The 19,773-nt window shown below is 35.1% G+C and overlaps 1 protein-coding gene across 2 annotated transcripts in view; it reads right to left on the bottom strand.

Moving 5' to 3' along the window:
- Positions 1-381: 381 nt before the first annotated feature.
- LOC128506861 (VPS10 domain-containing receptor SorCS1) overlaps positions 382-19,773 on the bottom strand; it is a 254,147-nt gene continuing 234,755 nt past the window's right edge. Inside the window, exons 23-27 of one of the 2 annotated variants that reach the window (XM_053477466.1) lie at positions 15,022-15,156; positions 6,291-6,390; positions 4,905-5,010; positions 3,891-4,057; positions 382-907 (exon numbers count right to left, since the gene is read on the bottom strand). In XM_053477466.1, the coding sequence (XP_053333441.1) occupies positions 843-907; positions 3,891-4,057; positions 4,905-5,010; positions 6,291-6,390; positions 15,022-15,156 (573 nt within the window). In that variant the 3' untranslated portion in view covers positions 382-842. Of the gene's footprint in view, positions 908-3,890; positions 4,058-4,904; positions 5,011-6,290; positions 6,391-15,021; positions 15,157-19,773 lie in introns of those variants that run through there. The other variant, XM_053477467.1, reaches the window with a different exon arrangement.

Consider the following 19,773-nt stretch of genomic DNA (forward strand, 5'->3'; position numbering starts at 1 on the left):
GTCCACATTTAATCATTTTGCTTAAGATAGAAAAAGAAAAAGAAAAGATTATTCACAAGATTCAGTGATTTTTAATTACAAATTATATATAGAGATATTTTTTTTAAGTTAACACTTTAATTTTTTTCCTTTAGAATTGTCCACACTTCTATTATTTTATGTCCTCTTAGGGAGAGTGTAGACTTGTATATAGTTTAAGTAAAAATAAATAAATAATAATAATAATAATAAAATAAAAAGGGGAGGAAGTCTTTACAACTGTACTAATTATGTTTATTCCAATTTGTTTAAAATCACACTGAAACTAAATAGATAGAAAGAGATATAATAATAATAATAATAATAATAATAATAATAATAATAATAAGTTTACATGTTGGCTAAAGGTCTATACAAAATTCATGTTTGAGTGCGGAATGTACCTTAAATTACAATTTTACTCAAAATCATAAATTTAAAATCTCTTGCATTTATATTACATAAACTGACAGACAGATAAATATCGTACCACTTCATTGTACCACTTCATTGTAAAGTAATACATTGAAGTAAATAGATGTAAAATTATTACGCTCCCTTTTTAACTTTTACCCTTTTAGATTATTATACATGCTGGCCTTTTATGATTGTGTATGTACTGATCATTTCTTATAAATAAACATCATTAAAAATGTTCTCTTATTCGATAGACATATGTATAAAAAACCTGTACACAGTTTTTGTCTGGTATTCACAAAGCACAGTAAAGTGTCAATGTCCAACATGCACAGGTACTGTATAAAGCTTAAAACCTTTTTGTGATCGGATGATCAATGTCCCTTTGCAGTGGCGGTCTGGAAAAGTCAGACGTCGATGTAGACAGGAGGTTCTGTTGAGATTCTGACACGTGGATGAGGTTTAATGCATTCTGCATCCAGAGAGGACAAAAGAGAGAAGAGAAGCAGAAAGAGCTGTCAGTTGTGTTAAAGACTAGAGTAAAACTCAAGATGTATGGCATACTGAGATGAATGCACTGAAGCAAAATACATTTCAACTGCAGCATTAAATATTTGCTCTAACATCACTCTATACTGTACATCACTATATACGCAGTATATATATATACACTACACAGTATATATATATATATATATATATATATATATATATATTATTATTATTTTTTTTTTACTTACACATTCATTAGCCAGTTCGGCAGCTACTAAATAGCGAGAGTGAAGGATAACATATGAGGGCTATGTAAGCTATTTAAAGGAATGTAAGAAAACTATCCACCATCTTCCTCACAGATACAGTAAGCTGTGATTGGAAGTCAGTGTTGTCAGTGTTGCAGGGAGTACGCCACCCCACCAATTTTATGGTCTGTTTTTCTCATCTACCTCCTAACCATGGATGGCTATATCATCATCGATATCACAATCTACAAAAGACTCACCCAAATACAATATGTCAGCAATAAATGTCATTTGTTAAACAGTTACACGATTGTAATGTTGTACTAAATATCAGCACTGTTGTGAAGCCTTCAGTATTTGGAACATGATCATATTCAAGCACAACAGCACTCCCCCGCTTGTGATATACTGTACTGTACCTTTCTTCCAACAGTTCTTTACAGGCCATTTATTACTCTAACAACAGATTATGATTTGTTTCTTTATTTAACCAATCATTTTCTCCCTTAGTAACGCACATCCTTTCAGGAGTAGCAGAAATAAATACCTGCTAATGCAGGATTTGGCGACAGTTAGTAACCGACAGTTAGTGTAATTAAGAGGGGTGAAAGTAGCTCTAAATTCTTTCTGGTACTACAGTATGTAGCCAAAAGCTGAGTATAATACACGATGGAGGTGGTGGACAGTGCTGAGAAACTTACAAGATTTACTTTATATTCCCACTTTTACTGCTATAAAATATCAGCTAACTTAGGCGTTTCTGGGGTTGAATGCCAAATACATGAAATGTAAATCTAGTGTGCTATGTAGTGTGTACGGTTCCTTGGTCCACATAACTAGTAGCGCCCTTGATCAGGAGTTTTGTGAGATTTAACCTTGTGTTAGAAGATATTTAGCTTTGTAGCATGTGGACGGTTCAAAGGCAATTAAGTATGAAGCAATTACTAAGGAGACAGTAATGTTTAAGATTTCATAACATTATCATATGTGTTTTCTGGCTTGAAAGTACTTCCATGACTGGTTCCATGTGGGTCTTGGCAGGCAGCTGCTCTCCTCTCTTTCCAGTACTGAGGACAGCACTGACCTACTTTTACCCATGCTGGTCACCAACAGTTGGTTTTTATTAATGATAAATATAAAAGATACATAAACAACTGTGATGTAAAATGATATGTCTGGTGCTGTTGTGCTGTATTATCACCACTCTTGGAATCAGTTAGTTCAGATAACTGAATATTTTTAAAAACAAAAGATACAAATAACCTAGAAGATGTGTAAAACATGATTTAAATAATGCACTGATCCATGGCATTAACAAAAGTGCATAAAGTGTTTGAGAGATTCCTTCAGAAAAACTGGCTCATGCCCTGGAAGTCCTATTTGTATATGAATGAGCCTGCTATTAGTCATTTTCTTGGGCCACTGATTATTGAAGGAGCTCCGTACACATTGCCAGGAAAAACCTCATACAGTGCAGCTAAATCTATTCTTTTTATTGACTATAATGATCACCACATGCATGTGCTTCCCAATCCCTATACACTTGAGTACAAATGTTGCCTGTGTTTAGGCTATAATGAAGAAAACAGCCTTGACTGGGTACTCAGTTGTGATTTGCTATTTGGATAAACCGCACACACAATTAGCAGACGTTTACAAAAACTAATTGTGCGATTCAAGTCACATGCAAAGTAGGGATAGAAAACAACATGTAAATGAGGTTTTGTTTGCGTTAATTGTTCTCAGTAAGCACAGCAAGTTCGGATCTCAGAGAGACTCGCTGAAACTGAAGTAAAACAGCGACTGGAGGTGGTGGAAGAAAAGTACGGAAACATGAGTTTGCATTTTGTTAAAAAGATAAACAGAACTGGAAATCTTCTCAAAGGCACTGTTTAAATGCAGCTGGCATCAGAAGTGTGAATGCGTGCTAAATATTCAATGTGAAATCAACATAACAGTGGCAATGAGTCATCAATTTAAGAAACATCCTACGACTCGAAGACATGATTTACATAAACACGCTCCTTATTTAGGATTAATAAATGGTATCATTTTGTCTACAACTAATGAAAAATGCAAATTGGCCTCTGCAGATTTAATACTTACCTTTGGGTTCTCTTCATTTGCACACACAACCTTTGCTTCCAAAGTGACTTTCAGGCTATATGATTTCTTTATCTCTCCATGGACTCCAGTCTGAATTTTGCATGTTTATGTAAAAACTGCACTGTACCATTCAAGAAAATGCAATTTTCTGTATGATAAGTCATCAGACAGAATATTTGTCCTGTTACTACTTTTAATTGATTTTAGGCTTTTCTTTTTTGTTATAACTAAGGTGTTTTGATTGGTACCTGGTACAATTTGTTCACCTTGCAAGGACTAGTAAGATCCAATTCATTTGCTATTTCTTACAGTTATTTTCTTCATAAAATGTTTATGTATGCTCAATATTTGATAGCTAAGAACACAAATTTCAGGGGCAAACATACAGCTTTTCACTGTTAATTTAAGTAAGGGGAAAAAAAGGCATGCCAGTATAGGAAAATCATCAACAACAGGAAATGAGGAAAGTGGTACCAGGAAGTGGCAAGGGATCATATTTCATAGTTTAGTTATAAAATCTCTGATTGCCTCGAATGTATTTCACTGTTTTTACCATAAAACAACAATGAAAAGATGTGGCATATATTTAAAACATGAGCCTGTACACACCAATGGTGCTGACGTTAAGCTCGGTGTCCAGAGACTCCGGCGAGGTGGGAAGCTCTCTCTGAGAGCTGCTGCTTGGCTCGCTCTCCATCGGGCTCGCTGGGCTCCGGATCATTTCTTGCTCTTTTTCGTTCTGCATCGCTGCATAGAGGTGGAGGCCTGGGATCTTCCTTGAGGAAAGAGTTACAATGAAATGCCAAGCAAATGACAGCAAAAGTGACAAAAAAAGTTTAAAGTGGGGATGAGTAGTGGCAGAATATAAAGGAAAATCATTTCATAGCAAAATCTTTAGGAATGTGACGATCACTATAATAGAATATATTTCTTGTAAGCATTATGAATTTCTATTATTACAATAATACATTTTATTTATGTTTATATATACACAAAGAATGTAACTTCATTGAAAGCTGATGAAGTTGTATGAGTTTAATTTTACACCAATACACTCCTAAAAACAATTATTTTTATGTTTAATCCATGCCGCTGTACCTTTATGTCTCCCCCCTGCTTTCTCACCATGCTAGATCTTGTCTTATTGACCCCTGCTGCTCTTTTCTTTCCTGTCCGAGAAGCTCAATCGTTTAACATTTCATAAAGGTCAACACCCAAAGCCTGAAATATTGATAATGTCTATAGCACTGACTGACATTTCTGATTGGCGGCAAACGCTGAGACAGAATGAATCTTCTGGAAGCCTTCCAGGGAAAATGGCTGAGAAATATCACTCAGCACTTGACGGAGTGTCTCTGACTATCGTACTGAGCTGACAGAGGCGCAGCCTGTCTAGGGAAATCCATTTGACATTACAGAACAAAATGAAATGACAACCGACCCCTATTATTGTAGAGCAGCTCAGCCGTCTTTTACATAATAATCCAAACAGTGTAGATAAAGTCTGTACCTACTGTATGTAAATGATGACGGTGCATTGCTAATATCTGCATAGCCACAAAATAAGCCTTATTTGAGCCATTTCTTAATCAAGCAGGGATCAGATATGTATGTGCACTTTACCTTTTGAATTTATAGAGAAGGAACACTGCTAAACCCACTACCACCATGGAGAGAAGCATAAGCATGGCTGAGCCACTGTGATTCTCACTGGTGTCCACAAGGGGTGCTGTGGTAAAAGATATTACAGCATATCAACAGCAATTCATGTGAACTAGGTAATTGGAAAATCTATGGCTGTAAAGAACACTACTCAAAGAAGCATTAACCTTTAATGACCTTTTAGACTGGTGAGAATAATTCAGTGTAATCGTTTGTTTATATGTGTATTTGGTTAAATGAACGTGTTTCATTAATTTTATTATTATTATTATTATTATTATTATTATAGCTCTTGCCTATTGCTCTGGTTTTTGTGTGCTCAAATATAGTGGAAAAAGTGGATCTTGCACACTTCATGATGTATACATACACACTTCACTTTATTAGAAACACCTGTACACTTGTTCAGTCATACAGTTATTCAAATCCAATCATATGGCAGCAGAATAATGTATAAATCATGCAGATACAGGTCAAGATAAATTATTATACAGGCTGGTTTTAAGACATTTGGAAACTGTTGGTCTTTGAATATTTATGCACAAAAATAAAAGTTTATAGTCTCTATGGGGCAGAGAGTGGGCTGTATTTATTATTATTATTATTATTATTATTATTATTATTATTATTATTATTATTATTATTTTGTTTAGTTTTTTCCATCTGTATGGTTTCAATGAAGCTTTAAATCCCTGTTTGTAGTTGACAAGGCTCACAATTTAGTGAGCTATAAAAGGAGGTTACTTGAATCAAAGTAAAGTTCCTGTCAGTCTGGCTGCTCCTTTGACCCCTTTCGCCAACAAGGGGTTGCCACTCAGTAGATTTTTATTGTTGTTGGACTGTTCTTTATAAAATCTAAAAACTGGTGTGCTTAGAAATCCCATTAGACTAACATTTTCTGAAACACTCAAACTAGCCCATCTGGCACCAACAATAACGCTACAATCAAAGTTAATGAGAACCCATTGTTCCCCATTCAGATTTTTCGTGTGCAGTTGACCAGTACTGTATATGCATGGGGTGTTACACATTCTGCTGCTGCCACAAACCTCATGCTCAAAAGTTAGCACTCCCTCTTTTGCTTATACTGTATGATTTAACAATCTAATCAAAGTAGGTCTTCGTATAAGGGAAATACAAACTTAGACAATAAGCAACATTTCTTTTCTGATTTTTCAATGTGGCATTATTTATTTAACAAAAAAAAAAAAAATTCGAAAAAGAATTTCTACTCATTTTTTGTTTAGTTCATATAGGTTTTGGGAAATTTACTTATGCACAGCCCTCATAAGGTCCCACCAGTGAAAAATATCATAAGTTTTGATTTTTTTTAAGTCAATTACTGACCTGCAGATAAATGTGCAGCGTACACTGTGATCTGAACTCCTGGTCTTAATGTGAACTGAACCTGGTTCTGGTTCAGCGCATTCAGTATCAACGTGGAGATCTATGTGGAAGAAAAGCATAGGTTATTTAATAGAGCGTAAAGGGGGAATGGATAATTGCAAGGTAAATCTAAAATTAATTAGGGTTCTAGTATATACAGTATATATAGTGTATATACTGGGTCAGCCAAACAGGTATACACACTTCAGAAAAAGAGAAATAGTATGATGGAAGTTATATTAAAATAATATTAATAATATTATCATAATATAATCATATATATCAATATACAGTACATTATATCACACTGTATTCTCTCTCTCTCTCACGCATGCCTTCATTTCTTTTGGAAACCATTTGCCATTTTACCCCTTACACCTTGTTAGAGGTAATATATCTCTTCAGAGCATAGACTTCATTTACAAGTTACCGCATATTGGTTTCAAGCTTGCAAGATTGCAAACTCAGCGTGTATGAAAAATTTCAGATTTACTGTGTGGCAGTTATGTACGGCACTCTGACTTAAATTATGTCTTTTTTATTGTGAAGACCAACCACACTTGGAAAAGCTGAACATCTTGCCAGACATCACAATGCCTTTAGATATAAAGCAGGCATTTACCCTTGAAGGTGATATAAAGAGAATGTAGAGGAGATGGGAGGGCTCTCATTTATGTCTAATATCTCTGTTTCTCATAACTACACAGGCTCAGTTGAAGCTGACAATCAAATGTGCATTCATGTTCCTGACAACAGAGATTAACTTTACTGTCCCGCTCACAAAGGAGACCTTTGAAAAAAGCACAGAATTTTCATTACAATGCTTTTTGCTAGCTAGAGCAGGCTCCAATCTATTCTGACCTTTCTCAAAGGCCAAAAGTTGAAGGAAGTACAATGTGTAATTATTTATGCCTTTCAAGAGGGTCTTTTGTTCTTTCATCTTTCCAGCCTTCATTAATTTTGTTTGCTTCATTTACCAAATGAATCCTCATGCCAAACTCAACTCGCCATCCATCTCTCTCTACACTTCCAATTAAAGTTCAGATCAATCATTACATATGGTTTTCCTCCTGTATGGGATTATAGTGTTAACTTTTAGGCTGCTTTCAATATTCACTAAGGAATAGCAATAATGTGAGCAGAATGTAGGCGCTATTAAGAAGCCTTTAAAAAAATAAAGAAGCATTTAAAGTTCTTTAAATTTAAAGCTTAAGTTTAGATCTTCAGGTGTTTTTTATTTATTTATTTATTTATTTATTTTATTACCTGCAGGTCCCATGCCATCTCTACACCAGACTCTCCAACTCTCAAAAGCTTTGCGAGTGTTGCATGTTTTGCAAATTATAAATAATAATAATTAAAAAAAAGATAGATAATGTTATGGTTGTTCTGTAAGTTAAAAATTAAAGAATTTATTTCGAGAAAAATGAGAAACATAAAAAAACATACCAGTGTTATTTGTAAAATGAAAATGATAAGTTAGAAACATCAACCAATCTTTCAATATTAATAATGTTGTCAGAGGAAATAGTATTATTAATAATCATTAAAACAAGATCTAACATTTTTTTCTCTCCTCCTGCAGTTAACCCTTTCTGCAAACAGAAATTGTAATAATCCAGGAAGGTCAATAAAACAAACAAAGTGAAGCATTTATTTGATGCCTGGGGTGATAGAAAAGGAATTATATGTTTTCTCTTAATGTTTTATCAACATTTTAAACAGCAGAATTATTGCACCAGACCATGCTATCTAAAACAAAAACCATATACAGTATACTATATATACTGTATATACTGTGTGTGTGTGTGTGTGTTACCATTACAAAATAAATCCTGTAATATATTAAAAAAATTGTTATAAAAAATTATAAAGTCATATTTGCGATGGTTTAGCATATAAGCCGTATAGGGCTTAGATCACACTTTACTCATGCACACACATATGAAACATGTGCATACACATATATGAAACAGTCACACATACATATATACTACTAAGTGCTTAAACAACTACATATAAAATGCACGCACACACACACACACAAACTCTCTGCGTGACGCGCTCACACACCTATAATATGCGCACACATACACACACACACATACAAACTTTTCACGCACTTACATCTATGAGATGCGCGCAGATACTGTACACACACATACAAACTCTCAGCAAACAAACACCTATGAGATGCATAGGTTAAAGTAAAACGTCACATTATCATCTTAAAACAATGGTAATTCTGGCACGAAGCCACCATTTATGTTATAGAATAGTAGATCATGAGCTAATTAACATTATGAAGTGATAGTTTATCCAAAAATGAAAATTGTCATAATTTACTCTACCTTGAGTTCTTTCAAATGTGTGAAAAACATGTGTTTTTTTATAAAAATGTGTAATCAAACAGTTGATGAGTCTCTCTTGACTTCCTTTGTACTGTGGAAGTCATTAGGGATCTTCATTTCCTTTAAAATATCTTTAAGTTCAAAACAAAAAAGAATCTCCTACATGCGTGAAGCAATATGAGGGTGAGAAATGACAGAATTTTCATTTTCGGGTGAACTATCCCTTTAAAATAATAAACTTTTTTTTTAAAGGGGGTTTTTGTTGTACACAGCTTGGAAATATTGGCGGGGTGTGGAAACAGGCTGATTACTCCAAAGTTAAGTGATGGTCAAGAACTTACTGGTGGCTTGATTCAGAAAGTTTTCAAGTTAAAGACCTTACTGTATATATACTGTAAGACCATGAAGACCACTTCACCAGCTAAGAATAATGTGTGTTGCAAAAAAAAAAAAAAACAAGATTTAAGTGTATGAAAAATCCATATTTGTTGGCAAGAAATTGAAGTTATGTCTTCCTTGTTATACTTTTCCTAGGCCAAAATAGATTTGGATGAAAGCTTCTTTGAGGGTGACAAGTCATCTGACAGTTCGAATGGCGAGTCTTCCACTAGTGCCCAGTGCTCCACCAGAGATCAGTTCTCTTCAGATGCACCGTCTTCATCTGCTGGCCAGTTCTCCAGTTCTGCCCAATTAATCACAACTAGCAACACTTCCTGGGAAAGTGATTACAATACTTACCTTACCATTATGTAGGGAATTTCAGAGGATGCGGATGAGAATAAGGATCTTTAAAATGCTACTGTATAATGGCTAGCATCAATTGCAATTGCATCTACAATCCATAGAAATAATTGTTATGGTAGTGGATCAAACATTAAACAGAGCAAAATATGTTGAGATCTTTTATAGCATTGCCTTAACAGAGGACATTCCAGTCAAGCAAAACCTTCGGAAAAAATCAGTTTAATATAAACCGTGCAGCAGTATTGAATGGTGCAATATGTGGCTTTAGAAGAGTCTCATACAACCCTAATGACAGAATGGTCATTAGGTTTTCTGATGACGAAGGCAGGTATAAAGAGAAGCCATTGATCTGGGAGGTCCTAGGAGGGAATTTTTTCGCCTTCTCCTAAAAGCACTGATGCGTTCTTCATTGTTTGAAGGGAAAGAGGGGAGCCTCACTAGATTCACAAGGTATCAAAGTGTATTTGCTGTATGTATGTCATAAATTTAGTGAATGAAGTATGTAGGGCAGGGCGATACGGATAATAAAATTATTACCAATAAAATCTTTCATATCAGATGATATTAATTATTATCACAAAAAATAAATCTTTAAGTTTAAAGGCAGATTTTTGCTGGGCAAAAGTTGCATAAACCAGACTGTTAATTTTGGTTTTATCATCAGACTCCTTATCACCGGAACGTGACAAACATTTGTCAAACAGGTGAACATTTCACAAATGAATAGTACATGTTTTGCCTCTTAAAGATGCACGTTTGCATCTGCAGATGTAAATACATACATATTATAGAAAATATTAACAACATCTTAACCACATTAATTTATTAGGGTAAATTTTAATTAAAATTAACCATTGGCCTTCTTATGGTTTACCTGGTAACCCCAGGGAAAACCATGCATTATCATTACCATGGAAAAAAGTGACTGCTGTTTCTATGGTATTTAAAAACAGTGGCCTAAAGTATTTGGCATCATACAAATGTACTAAAACTGCTATAACTTAACAAAAATACTGTAATTATATTAAATTATTCCTTTAATAAATGTAATAATATAATAAAATGCTACAGATGAAGCCATGTCAAATAGTGTGAATATCCTATGTTTCTGCCACAGTACCATGGTTCTAGTTCATGTTGGGTGATTTGTGGACTAAAAAGCCTTCTGACTGGATCGTTGTGTAACACAGTGTTTCTTGTGTTGTTGAGAATGTCAGTGCTGTTTCATTAGGCTTTAAGACGGTTTAAATGGCATTTGAGCTTTGTATCTGAGAACTTCGCATTTGTCATTGGTCTATTTGACACAGGGTTCAAACAAATAATGCTATTTTATCTTGCTTTTGGCACATTTGCTTATTAAATGTTGTTTGCATAGTGCAACATTTTAGAATAGAAAATTATATCACAATATTGTTTTTATTTTATCATCAAGTCCTAGAAGTATGTTTAAAGTTCAAATTTTCTGAAAAAGCTATTGTGTTAATATTTTTGTTTTTATATCAGCTATTCGAGAGGACAAAAATTTTATAGAAAGGAGAGCAGTGGCAGTCAGTCTAGTGCATGGAGGAGCAGCACCAAGTTGCTTTTTAAAGATCCTTTTTAACTGCATAGCTAAGGGCCCAGACATGTGCAGACCGATTCTGGAGGATCTAGCCGACCATGAAGCCGGAGGATGTAGCCGACGATATGGCTTATCTCAATATGCATTTTTTAAAATTCCATTCCCATCTTTATTTTAGATTTTTTTCATTTTTATAACAAAATGTAAAAGTAAATTTTTGAAATTTTATCTGGTGACACCACTAAGCTGCTTTAGGTTAAAGGTGCATCCCTGCCTTCATTTTTCTGCCCCCAAATTCATGAACACGCTATGCAACACAAGCAAACCATTTTTAACATAAAATCATGCAGCAACTTCAGCATTCATTTTCAGACCCTCCCACTCTCTAAAGTCTCTTTTGACTACAAGAGTGTCCGTTCTTTAGACCATAAAGACCGTTTTTTATTTTATTTTATCTTCATACAGCTGGGTTTCCAGCATAGTTTACAACATTAGTTTGGTAATTTGTTTGCTTTATAGATATGTGCTTAAAATATTGCCAGATGAATCTAATTTAATTATGAATGTGAATTGTGAATGGAAATCTAACTAAATCGTATATTATGTATTAATACCCAGCCCTAATTTATGTTTGCTTGGCTCTCTCTCTCTCTCTCTCTCTCTCTCTCATATATATATATATATATATATATATATATATATATATATAGTATTTGATTTTATATTATGGTGTTCTTTGACACTGTGCTTAATTAAAAAAATTAAATTAATGTTAAAATTAAAATTAGTTTTTTTCGGACTTCACAAATTTGTCATAAACAATCGTCTTTTATGTGGTGTGTGTTTGTTTTGTGTTCTAACAAAATATTTTGTATAAGGTTGTACAATTGTGATTTATTAATAATTTTTATTTAGGTTTTGTGAAGGACTGAAGACCCTGGGGATCTTTGCTAAGATTCAGCAACATCCAGAATCTTTCAGACTTTTATTTTGCCACCAGATGAATTCACTCACGGCTGAATTAATGGATGACTTGTTTGACATTCAGTGGTTAGAGAGCGGGAGCAATAAAAGGGCTGATGAAAACAGAGCAGAGCAGAGGAGGGTCCACTTGCAAGATGTTGAAGGTAACAGTTTAATCAGCAATTCTTATAAAGTGCTTGCATTATTATTAGGCTAGTCAATTGTCTGTTCAATAGGGATTTCACAGTAAGAAAATTTTACACAAATATATAGGGCCAAAAAATCCTATGATTGGATCTTTATTTATTTTTATTTTTGTTTGTTTCTGTTGTTTATGTTTCCGACTTGTTTAAGGTTTAGCAAATATTCTTTTAACTCTACCAGGTACATAGCACTGCTCCATGGGGTTAATAATGGCCTTTTAAAGTAAAGCAATGCATTTTTTATGTAAAAAATAGATATCCATGTTTAAAACATTATAAACCTTACACTCTAGTTTACTAGTATACAGTCAGTATACTGTACTCTGGTTCAAACAAATATGGCTGGCTTATATTGAAATCTTCCAACATTTTTCTTATCTTATTTTTTGTACTTCTAGTTTGTGACCGGTGTTTTGTTTTGCTTATTATTAAGGGAACAGACTTGTGAAGACCCTGAGTGGCGCTGTGGTTAAGTGCTTGCCCTATCATCCGGAAATTGCTAGTTCGATTCCTGGGTAATGCTGTAGCCTCTCGCAGCCAAGGGCCAAGAGAGAGCTGATTGGCTGAACCATCCCAGTGGGGAGGCACATAGCACTCTCGCATCAGTCATGGGTGTCTTTGAGCTCACACAAGCAGAAGGAGCAGATAGCTGTCCTCCGAGTGCGTTATGCCACCTACAACAGTGGTTGAGCGAGCATTTTAAAAAGATTCGGTCAGCTGGCGTCACGTGGGCCCTCCCTGACTGGTAGTGGTGGCCTTGGTGCGGGAGCCCCCTGGTGATGGCTGGGAATTAAATATGACTAAATTATAGAGAAAAATTAGGAAAATAAAAAAGAAAGAAAGAAAAGAAACGGAACAGAATTGTATTTTAAATAGACTTCGTTAGATGCAATTCCTTGCCAATTAAAACTCAAGATGTACTGTAAACAGTGGCAAATCTGGTCATATGAGATGATGTAGCATGGGCGACCCCTAAGGCTTGTCTAAAATCTTGGTGGGACTGGTGGATATGGCCCTGTTGGACCACTCTGGTGATTAACTATTCGACGCAAACAACTGTACAATGTCTTGAGAACAATGACGCATTTACTAGTCTCGGGACCTTGTCCCAAGCGAACCACGGACAAAAGCCCGTTCACTGTTCTGGCGTGGTCATCTAAATCCCTATAAAGGGCATCACTGGGATCTTGCTGTGTAGATGTAACGCACCTTAAAACACGGGTAAAGAAATCGATTACAAACATATATATATATAAGCAACAAATAAGCACTTGAATTGTCTTTGAATAAAAAGAGTGATGAGGTCTGTAAAATCCTGGATCTCTTCCAGCATCAGCAGGCCGTGCTCCTTAATTGGGATGTTCTCCTTATGTCAGACTGTGACCTAAATTCACATAACATCACCATATAATTGAGTTTCACTCTGATTCATTCTCTGTACCACTTATCCTGTAGAGTGTTACAGGAGGCCTAGAGCCTATCCCAGGGAAGTCAGGGGACATGGCAGAATACAACATGTGGATAGGGTTCCAATCCATCACATGGCACAAGCATGCATACACTCACACCCTTACACAATACAGTAGGAGCAATTTGAAAATGTGGGAGAAAACTGGCATGGCCCAGAGGAAACCCACCAAGCACGGGGTGAAACATGCAAACTCCACGCACACAGACCCTAAGTGGGAATCAAACCATCGACACTGGAGAGGTGAGGCCATAGTGCCAACCACAAATTGAGTTTCATGAAGAGACTGTTTATTTATTCTCATCTACAGCTTGCTGTGTGGAGAGTCCTTTTTTTCCCTTGTGAATGTTTTAATCATTGGAGGCATGAAATATGCATTACCTTCTGTTTCTAATTAGCTGTCCTTACCCCTGTCCTGAAAGTCTGAGTTGCTAAAAAGGTTTAAATAAGCAAATAAACCAAATGAAATAGAGCATATGTTTTAGGATATGACAAAATCTTCAAAGAATAAAAAGCATGGACCATGTCATTGAATATAAAATAGATTAAAACACATAAATCACACGACATCTACAGAAGTAAACATGGATTTATCCCCCATTTAATATAAATGAACCAGTATGTCACTGTGTTTATACTCAAAATTACTCATTAGAGCATGCTGCGGTCTGCATCTGTGTGTGTCAGTGTGTGTAATAGATTATTGCTGAGAGCTCTGTGGGCCAACACTGACATCTCCTGGAGGAAGCCAGAAAGTCTTTCAAGTCTGTCATCTCCCTGTTACTGGGCTTATTTATAATCCAGAACCAGAAGTGGGAAACAATGTTGTTTATTTGAGCAAGACGATATAAGGAGCAGATATACTGTAAGTTTCAGGAGGGTTAAGAATGGTGATGATATCAAAACATTTTAATATAAAAAACACATTAAATTAATTTGATATTAAATTGTATATTGCATTGGGTTGAAATTGGATAGCCACATTTGAGCTTTTCATTTATTGACAAGTGTTATTAAATTAGTTAGAATTGGCCAACCATAAATTATCATTAATAATGTGCAAAAGTTAACACCTGTATTAATAACTGTTTGAAGGTTTTACTAAGCTCCATGATTATTTATCTCCTGCCTAAAAAATAAATAATAAATCCACACACAGTTAATTATAAAATAATTCATTAAAAAGTATATATATATATATATATATATATATATATATATATATATATATATATATATATATATATATATAATAAACCCCTAATGCTATGTCCCTGACAGACACTGGAACACTGCTTTTTTTTCTAGCCTGTCATTAATCTTTGCCCCACCTGATAGTGAAAATAAATAAGCCCATATACCTTCCAATGGATAAAAGCAAAGTACGTGTGTTTGTGGATACCTGGTCTAAATGCGTGACTGTTTTGTCCGCTTTGCCCTCTGTTAGCTCTTTGTCCGGGAGCAGGAAGAATTCAGCAGCAGTGGGCAGTCCTGGCAATACAGTGACCAACAGATGTTCTGGATTGACTCCAGTCACCTAGAAAACATACACGTGAGCTTTAGACAATGTGTGAAATACCTTAATAAGAAACAAAAAAGCACGTTTGTGCACTGTATTTATGTATGTGTACCATGTTAAAGTGCTTTTGGTATCATTGGGTTTATTGTTGTTGGTAATGGTCTAGGGTTTTTAGTCATCATTCCCAACCCCCAATTCTATCCACCATGCCAAAAGAAAAAATCTTTCTCACCCATTGTGGCAGCTCTACTTCAAAATTCTGACCTTTCCTACTACAGTAGCTCGCTAAAAAATAATAACCTTGGTAACCTTGGTAACTCCCCCAATTCCAGCTTCTTTAAGTGGCAGTACTGGTTAGCACCGTCACCCAGGGGTGGGGTATGGACCCAAATCTTATCTCAGCTCTGTGTGTGAGAAGTTTGCATGTTCTGTTACGCTAGTTTTCTCCCACTATTCAAAGACATGCATTGTACATTGACTGGCCTTTCCAAATTGCCTGTAGTATTTTGTATGATTGCACCCAGTATGATTTTGTATCTTATGCACTCAGTTTTCTGGGATAGGCTCCAGCCCCCCTGTGGCCCTAACAACAGGATAAGTGCTACAAATAATTAATGGATAAAATGTCGACCGATTCTGCTTGCTTCCTCACAAATTTTGACAAGATCTCCTTACTAGCTTCCACAACCATTCTGGCCAATCTTGTCTGATCTGTTTTCATAGAAATTAATTAAACCTTAATCGGTTCTGCTTCTGTCACAAAAAGTCAGACCCACCCATTCCTGTTTTCATCTACCTGCAATACCTTAAATGAACCTAGTTACATTAAGACAGTGGTTCTCAAACATTTTCTGTCATTCCCCACTTAAGGTGGTGGGCGAATTTTCACGCCCCACTTGTCAACAAAATGTTAACGAAATCGGCCAAGTGTACTATTTATTGAAATATCAATTTCTAAACCAATAAGATCAAATAACACCAAGTTCAAAACAGATAAAATACACGTGCAGATGTTATAACAGGCTTACTTTGTCACTTATCTAGAGTTTTCTTTCAAAGAAGTCAAGTGGCTTATTAACGTGACTGGGGTGTGTTGTCTCTAAGTGTCTGCCTACTTTGTTTGGTCTCGTGCTGTCTGCTGCCAGCAGTTTAAGACACGAAACACACATGGATCTCTCCTCTACCCCCACCATCCCCACCATGAATCCAAGCGCAACATACAGTGGGCTTCAGCATGTTTTCCTTTTGGCTGGCTTTTTGGTTGATTATGCTGTTGGTGCTGAATCACCTGCTTTTTGTGGTCCATGTAACAAATGTATCCATTGACGTTATTATGCTCACTACATACAGTACGCTACTGACCCGATGTTATGCTCTAAAATACACCCGCAAATAAGATACCCACATATATTTCCTCTCTATTGTCTTTAAGCTCCATTCGCCTTAAATTAGACATGTTTAAAAGCATTAACACCATTATTCTCTACGGCGCAACGAATGACTAAGGGATCATCGCAAAATGCCGCACAGCAACAAAAAGCGTAGAACGATATTGATCTTCCCTTCTGTTCAGCGCCTGAAGGATCAAAAAACAACTTTGTTGCCACACTGGAAACTAGAAATGCCAGACTAGTACTGCCTGATAAAATATTAATTTTTAACAAAAATACAGAAATATCAGCATACACATAGGAATAAATGAAATGACATATATAATACCGAATGTTTCCTTATATATTGTTCCTCTGCAATTAACATGCCGCCATTAAACCATGGTTGTTGCACTATGGTTCCAATTTTTCTCTGATGTTATTTTAATTTACTTGTATTAATGATCCATTTCTTTGCGTGTGATTGTTTAGTTTCGAGTGTCTGATCTTTACTGTCAATAAAGAAAAGCATGAATTAGAATAGGTCCACTAATTCCCTCCCGTTAATTGCGCCCCACCTGTCATGTCTGTATTCCCCACTAGTGGGGCGCGCGTACCACACTTTGAGAACCACTGCATTAAGAGTACATCAACCAGGACCATTACACTGTTGTAGATCTGACAGATTCGTGCTGACTCTGCACAAGCTTACCGAGCTTGCTTCACTAATAGCAATATCTACTAAATGAAAAAAGTGCTAAAAGAAATAATGTTACGATAAAAAACATAACTTTTTCTTTTGGCTCTTTTTTATTTTTCCTTTTTGCTTCTCCAGATGTTTGGGTACATCCCAAACTACTAAAGCATGTTTATATTGTACACCACTATACACTGATCAACTACATCATCACAACACAAGACACTAAGTCCAATATTGTATTGGTTTCATCAACAATATCTAATTACCAGTATATTTGTGCAATATTCTTTCTATTTACTTATACTACATCCCAAGTGCAATATCAGTATACTAATTATTTTCAGTGCAATATGTAACTGTGTGCTATATTTAATTTTATTTTTACCTCTATTTATTGTATTTTTCTTTTAATTTTATTTCTTAAATTTAATTTAATTTTTGTCTATTTTTCTCCTTTCTTCCCGGGAAATTAATCAAAGCAACTGTATGACCAAGACAAAGCAATTTCCCTCTGGGATTAATAAAGTTCTTTGAATCTTGAATCTATTCAGTTCACCTGGCAGTGGTTATAAGTATATAGTGATAACAATACATCATAGGTGGTTTGGCATACTATTTGAAAATTTAATAGCATGTAGTACGGATGCAGGACAAGAACAAATGAATGAATACATACTTAATTCTACTGTGCTTCCTTTTTCCTTCAAACAAACTACATTTCACACTTCAGGGGATGAACCAGGCAGCAGTTTATGTTGGTTATTAAGCAGAGCAAGCATTAACAGTTGACATCTGTGCAGAATGTTCTCACATCATCACATAGTCTGTTATTATTTTGAGAATATAATAAAGGCAGTGAGGCAATTAAAACCCAGAATATCGACATTAGTTTCAGGTCAAATCACAAGGTTAAAGTGTGCCGTCCTTCGGTAAGGCCCAGGTGGTCTGCTGAAAACTCATTAGCCAGATTACGACTCCACTGGAGTGAAGCACACATATGGCGAACATGCCTATTGTGGTTTGGACTAAACAGCTTCTTTTTTTTTTTTTTTAACAAGCAACCGGTCGATGTACTTATGTTTATTTGAAGATCTCATAAATATTTATATTTTAGATTTAGACATGTCTATTAAGATACAGCTTTGGAAAAAAATTAATGAGACCACTGCAATTTACTCCAGAAAACTTTTGCAATGTCATCAAGAGTAAGATGGATGGTCACAAACCATCAAGCAAAGCAGAGCTGTTTTTTGTTTTTTTTGTTTTTGCAAAACGAGTGGTGTACAGTTACCCAACAGCAATATGAAGTGTGGAGTGTGAAGCAATACTAGTGCAGAGTCAAAACCTATTAAATGCTGTAATTGCAAATCAGGGTTATTCCACCAAAATACCGATCTCTTACTGTTATTTAGGCAGAGTGTGACCAACAATTTGTTTACAAATTATTTGCATTTTGTTTCATCATCAAAAATAATTTTGAGTTATTAAAGCTCTGCAAAGATCTTAGTTTTTGATGTGTTGTGATGTCATTTCCTTTAAATCTACACTCTAAATAACTGTACATTTAGAATTTCGGAGAAATATTATCAGCTGTTCACAAAAAAATTAACTAAACTGTTCATCTCACAAATACATGCACAAAAAAAACAACATAAATGATTATTTTGCAGAGTTCTCTTATTTTTTTTGTCTGGAGCGATATATTTAGAGAACACTGTATACCTCAAGCTGAGTCTTTTGATTAGTCTATGTCTTAATACTGTATATATCTTTATCTCAATTATCAGCTGAAATCACCTATTACCAAAAGTTGCAATAATATTTCCCAGTAAATACTTTATTTAATAGATACCCAATATTTTATTTATCTTATACCAACAACTGCTATTTTTTAAATGTTCCTTACCTATTTCTAATTAAATGTATTGTGAAACATGCATAAAACATTAGTTAATGTTACCACTTATTTTAAAATTAATAAATCAGCAATAAAATACACACAGATTTACCTGTTATGATGCTTTTCCTAAAAACTCCCATATGACTGTTTTGTTAAATAATAACAATTTAGCACTGTTGATTATAAGTCCCAAATTATTTGGGGACTCTACTGAACAAGACCCTGAAAATAAATTTTATCAGAGCGTAGAACCAATAAAATAATAAAACTGTGTAAAACATACATATGCTTTAAATTAAAGCCCATACTATGGTAAGAAATGATCTAATAATAAACATAACACATTCTGATCTCAAATCTAAAAGTGCAGGAAATTAATACTAAGCTACTTTTAGTATTTCTCTTTTAAACTCCTAATTAAAGAACTAGCCTGGCTTTAATACAGTCTAACATTCCAGTCCATTCATACAGTATGATGCTGCGACTGACCATGCCCAAGTATGCCAGATGGTGTTTGATTTAACTTCTCATTGGTCAGCAGAAAGTTTAAAAAACACCCATTGTGCAGTTATTAGAAAGCATCATAAACTCTCCTCTGTGGCAGTCCAGAGCTTCATTTATTTGACACATGAGGATTATTGAGAGCAAGGCAGAAATGATGTTTT

Source organism: Clarias gariepinus, chromosome 18, assembly GCF_024256425.1.
Source record: "Clarias gariepinus isolate MV-2021 ecotype Netherlands chromosome 18, CGAR_prim_01v2, whole genome shotgun sequence".
Taxonomy (NCBI): Eukaryota; Metazoa; Chordata; class Actinopteri; order Siluriformes; family Clariidae; genus Clarias; species Clarias gariepinus.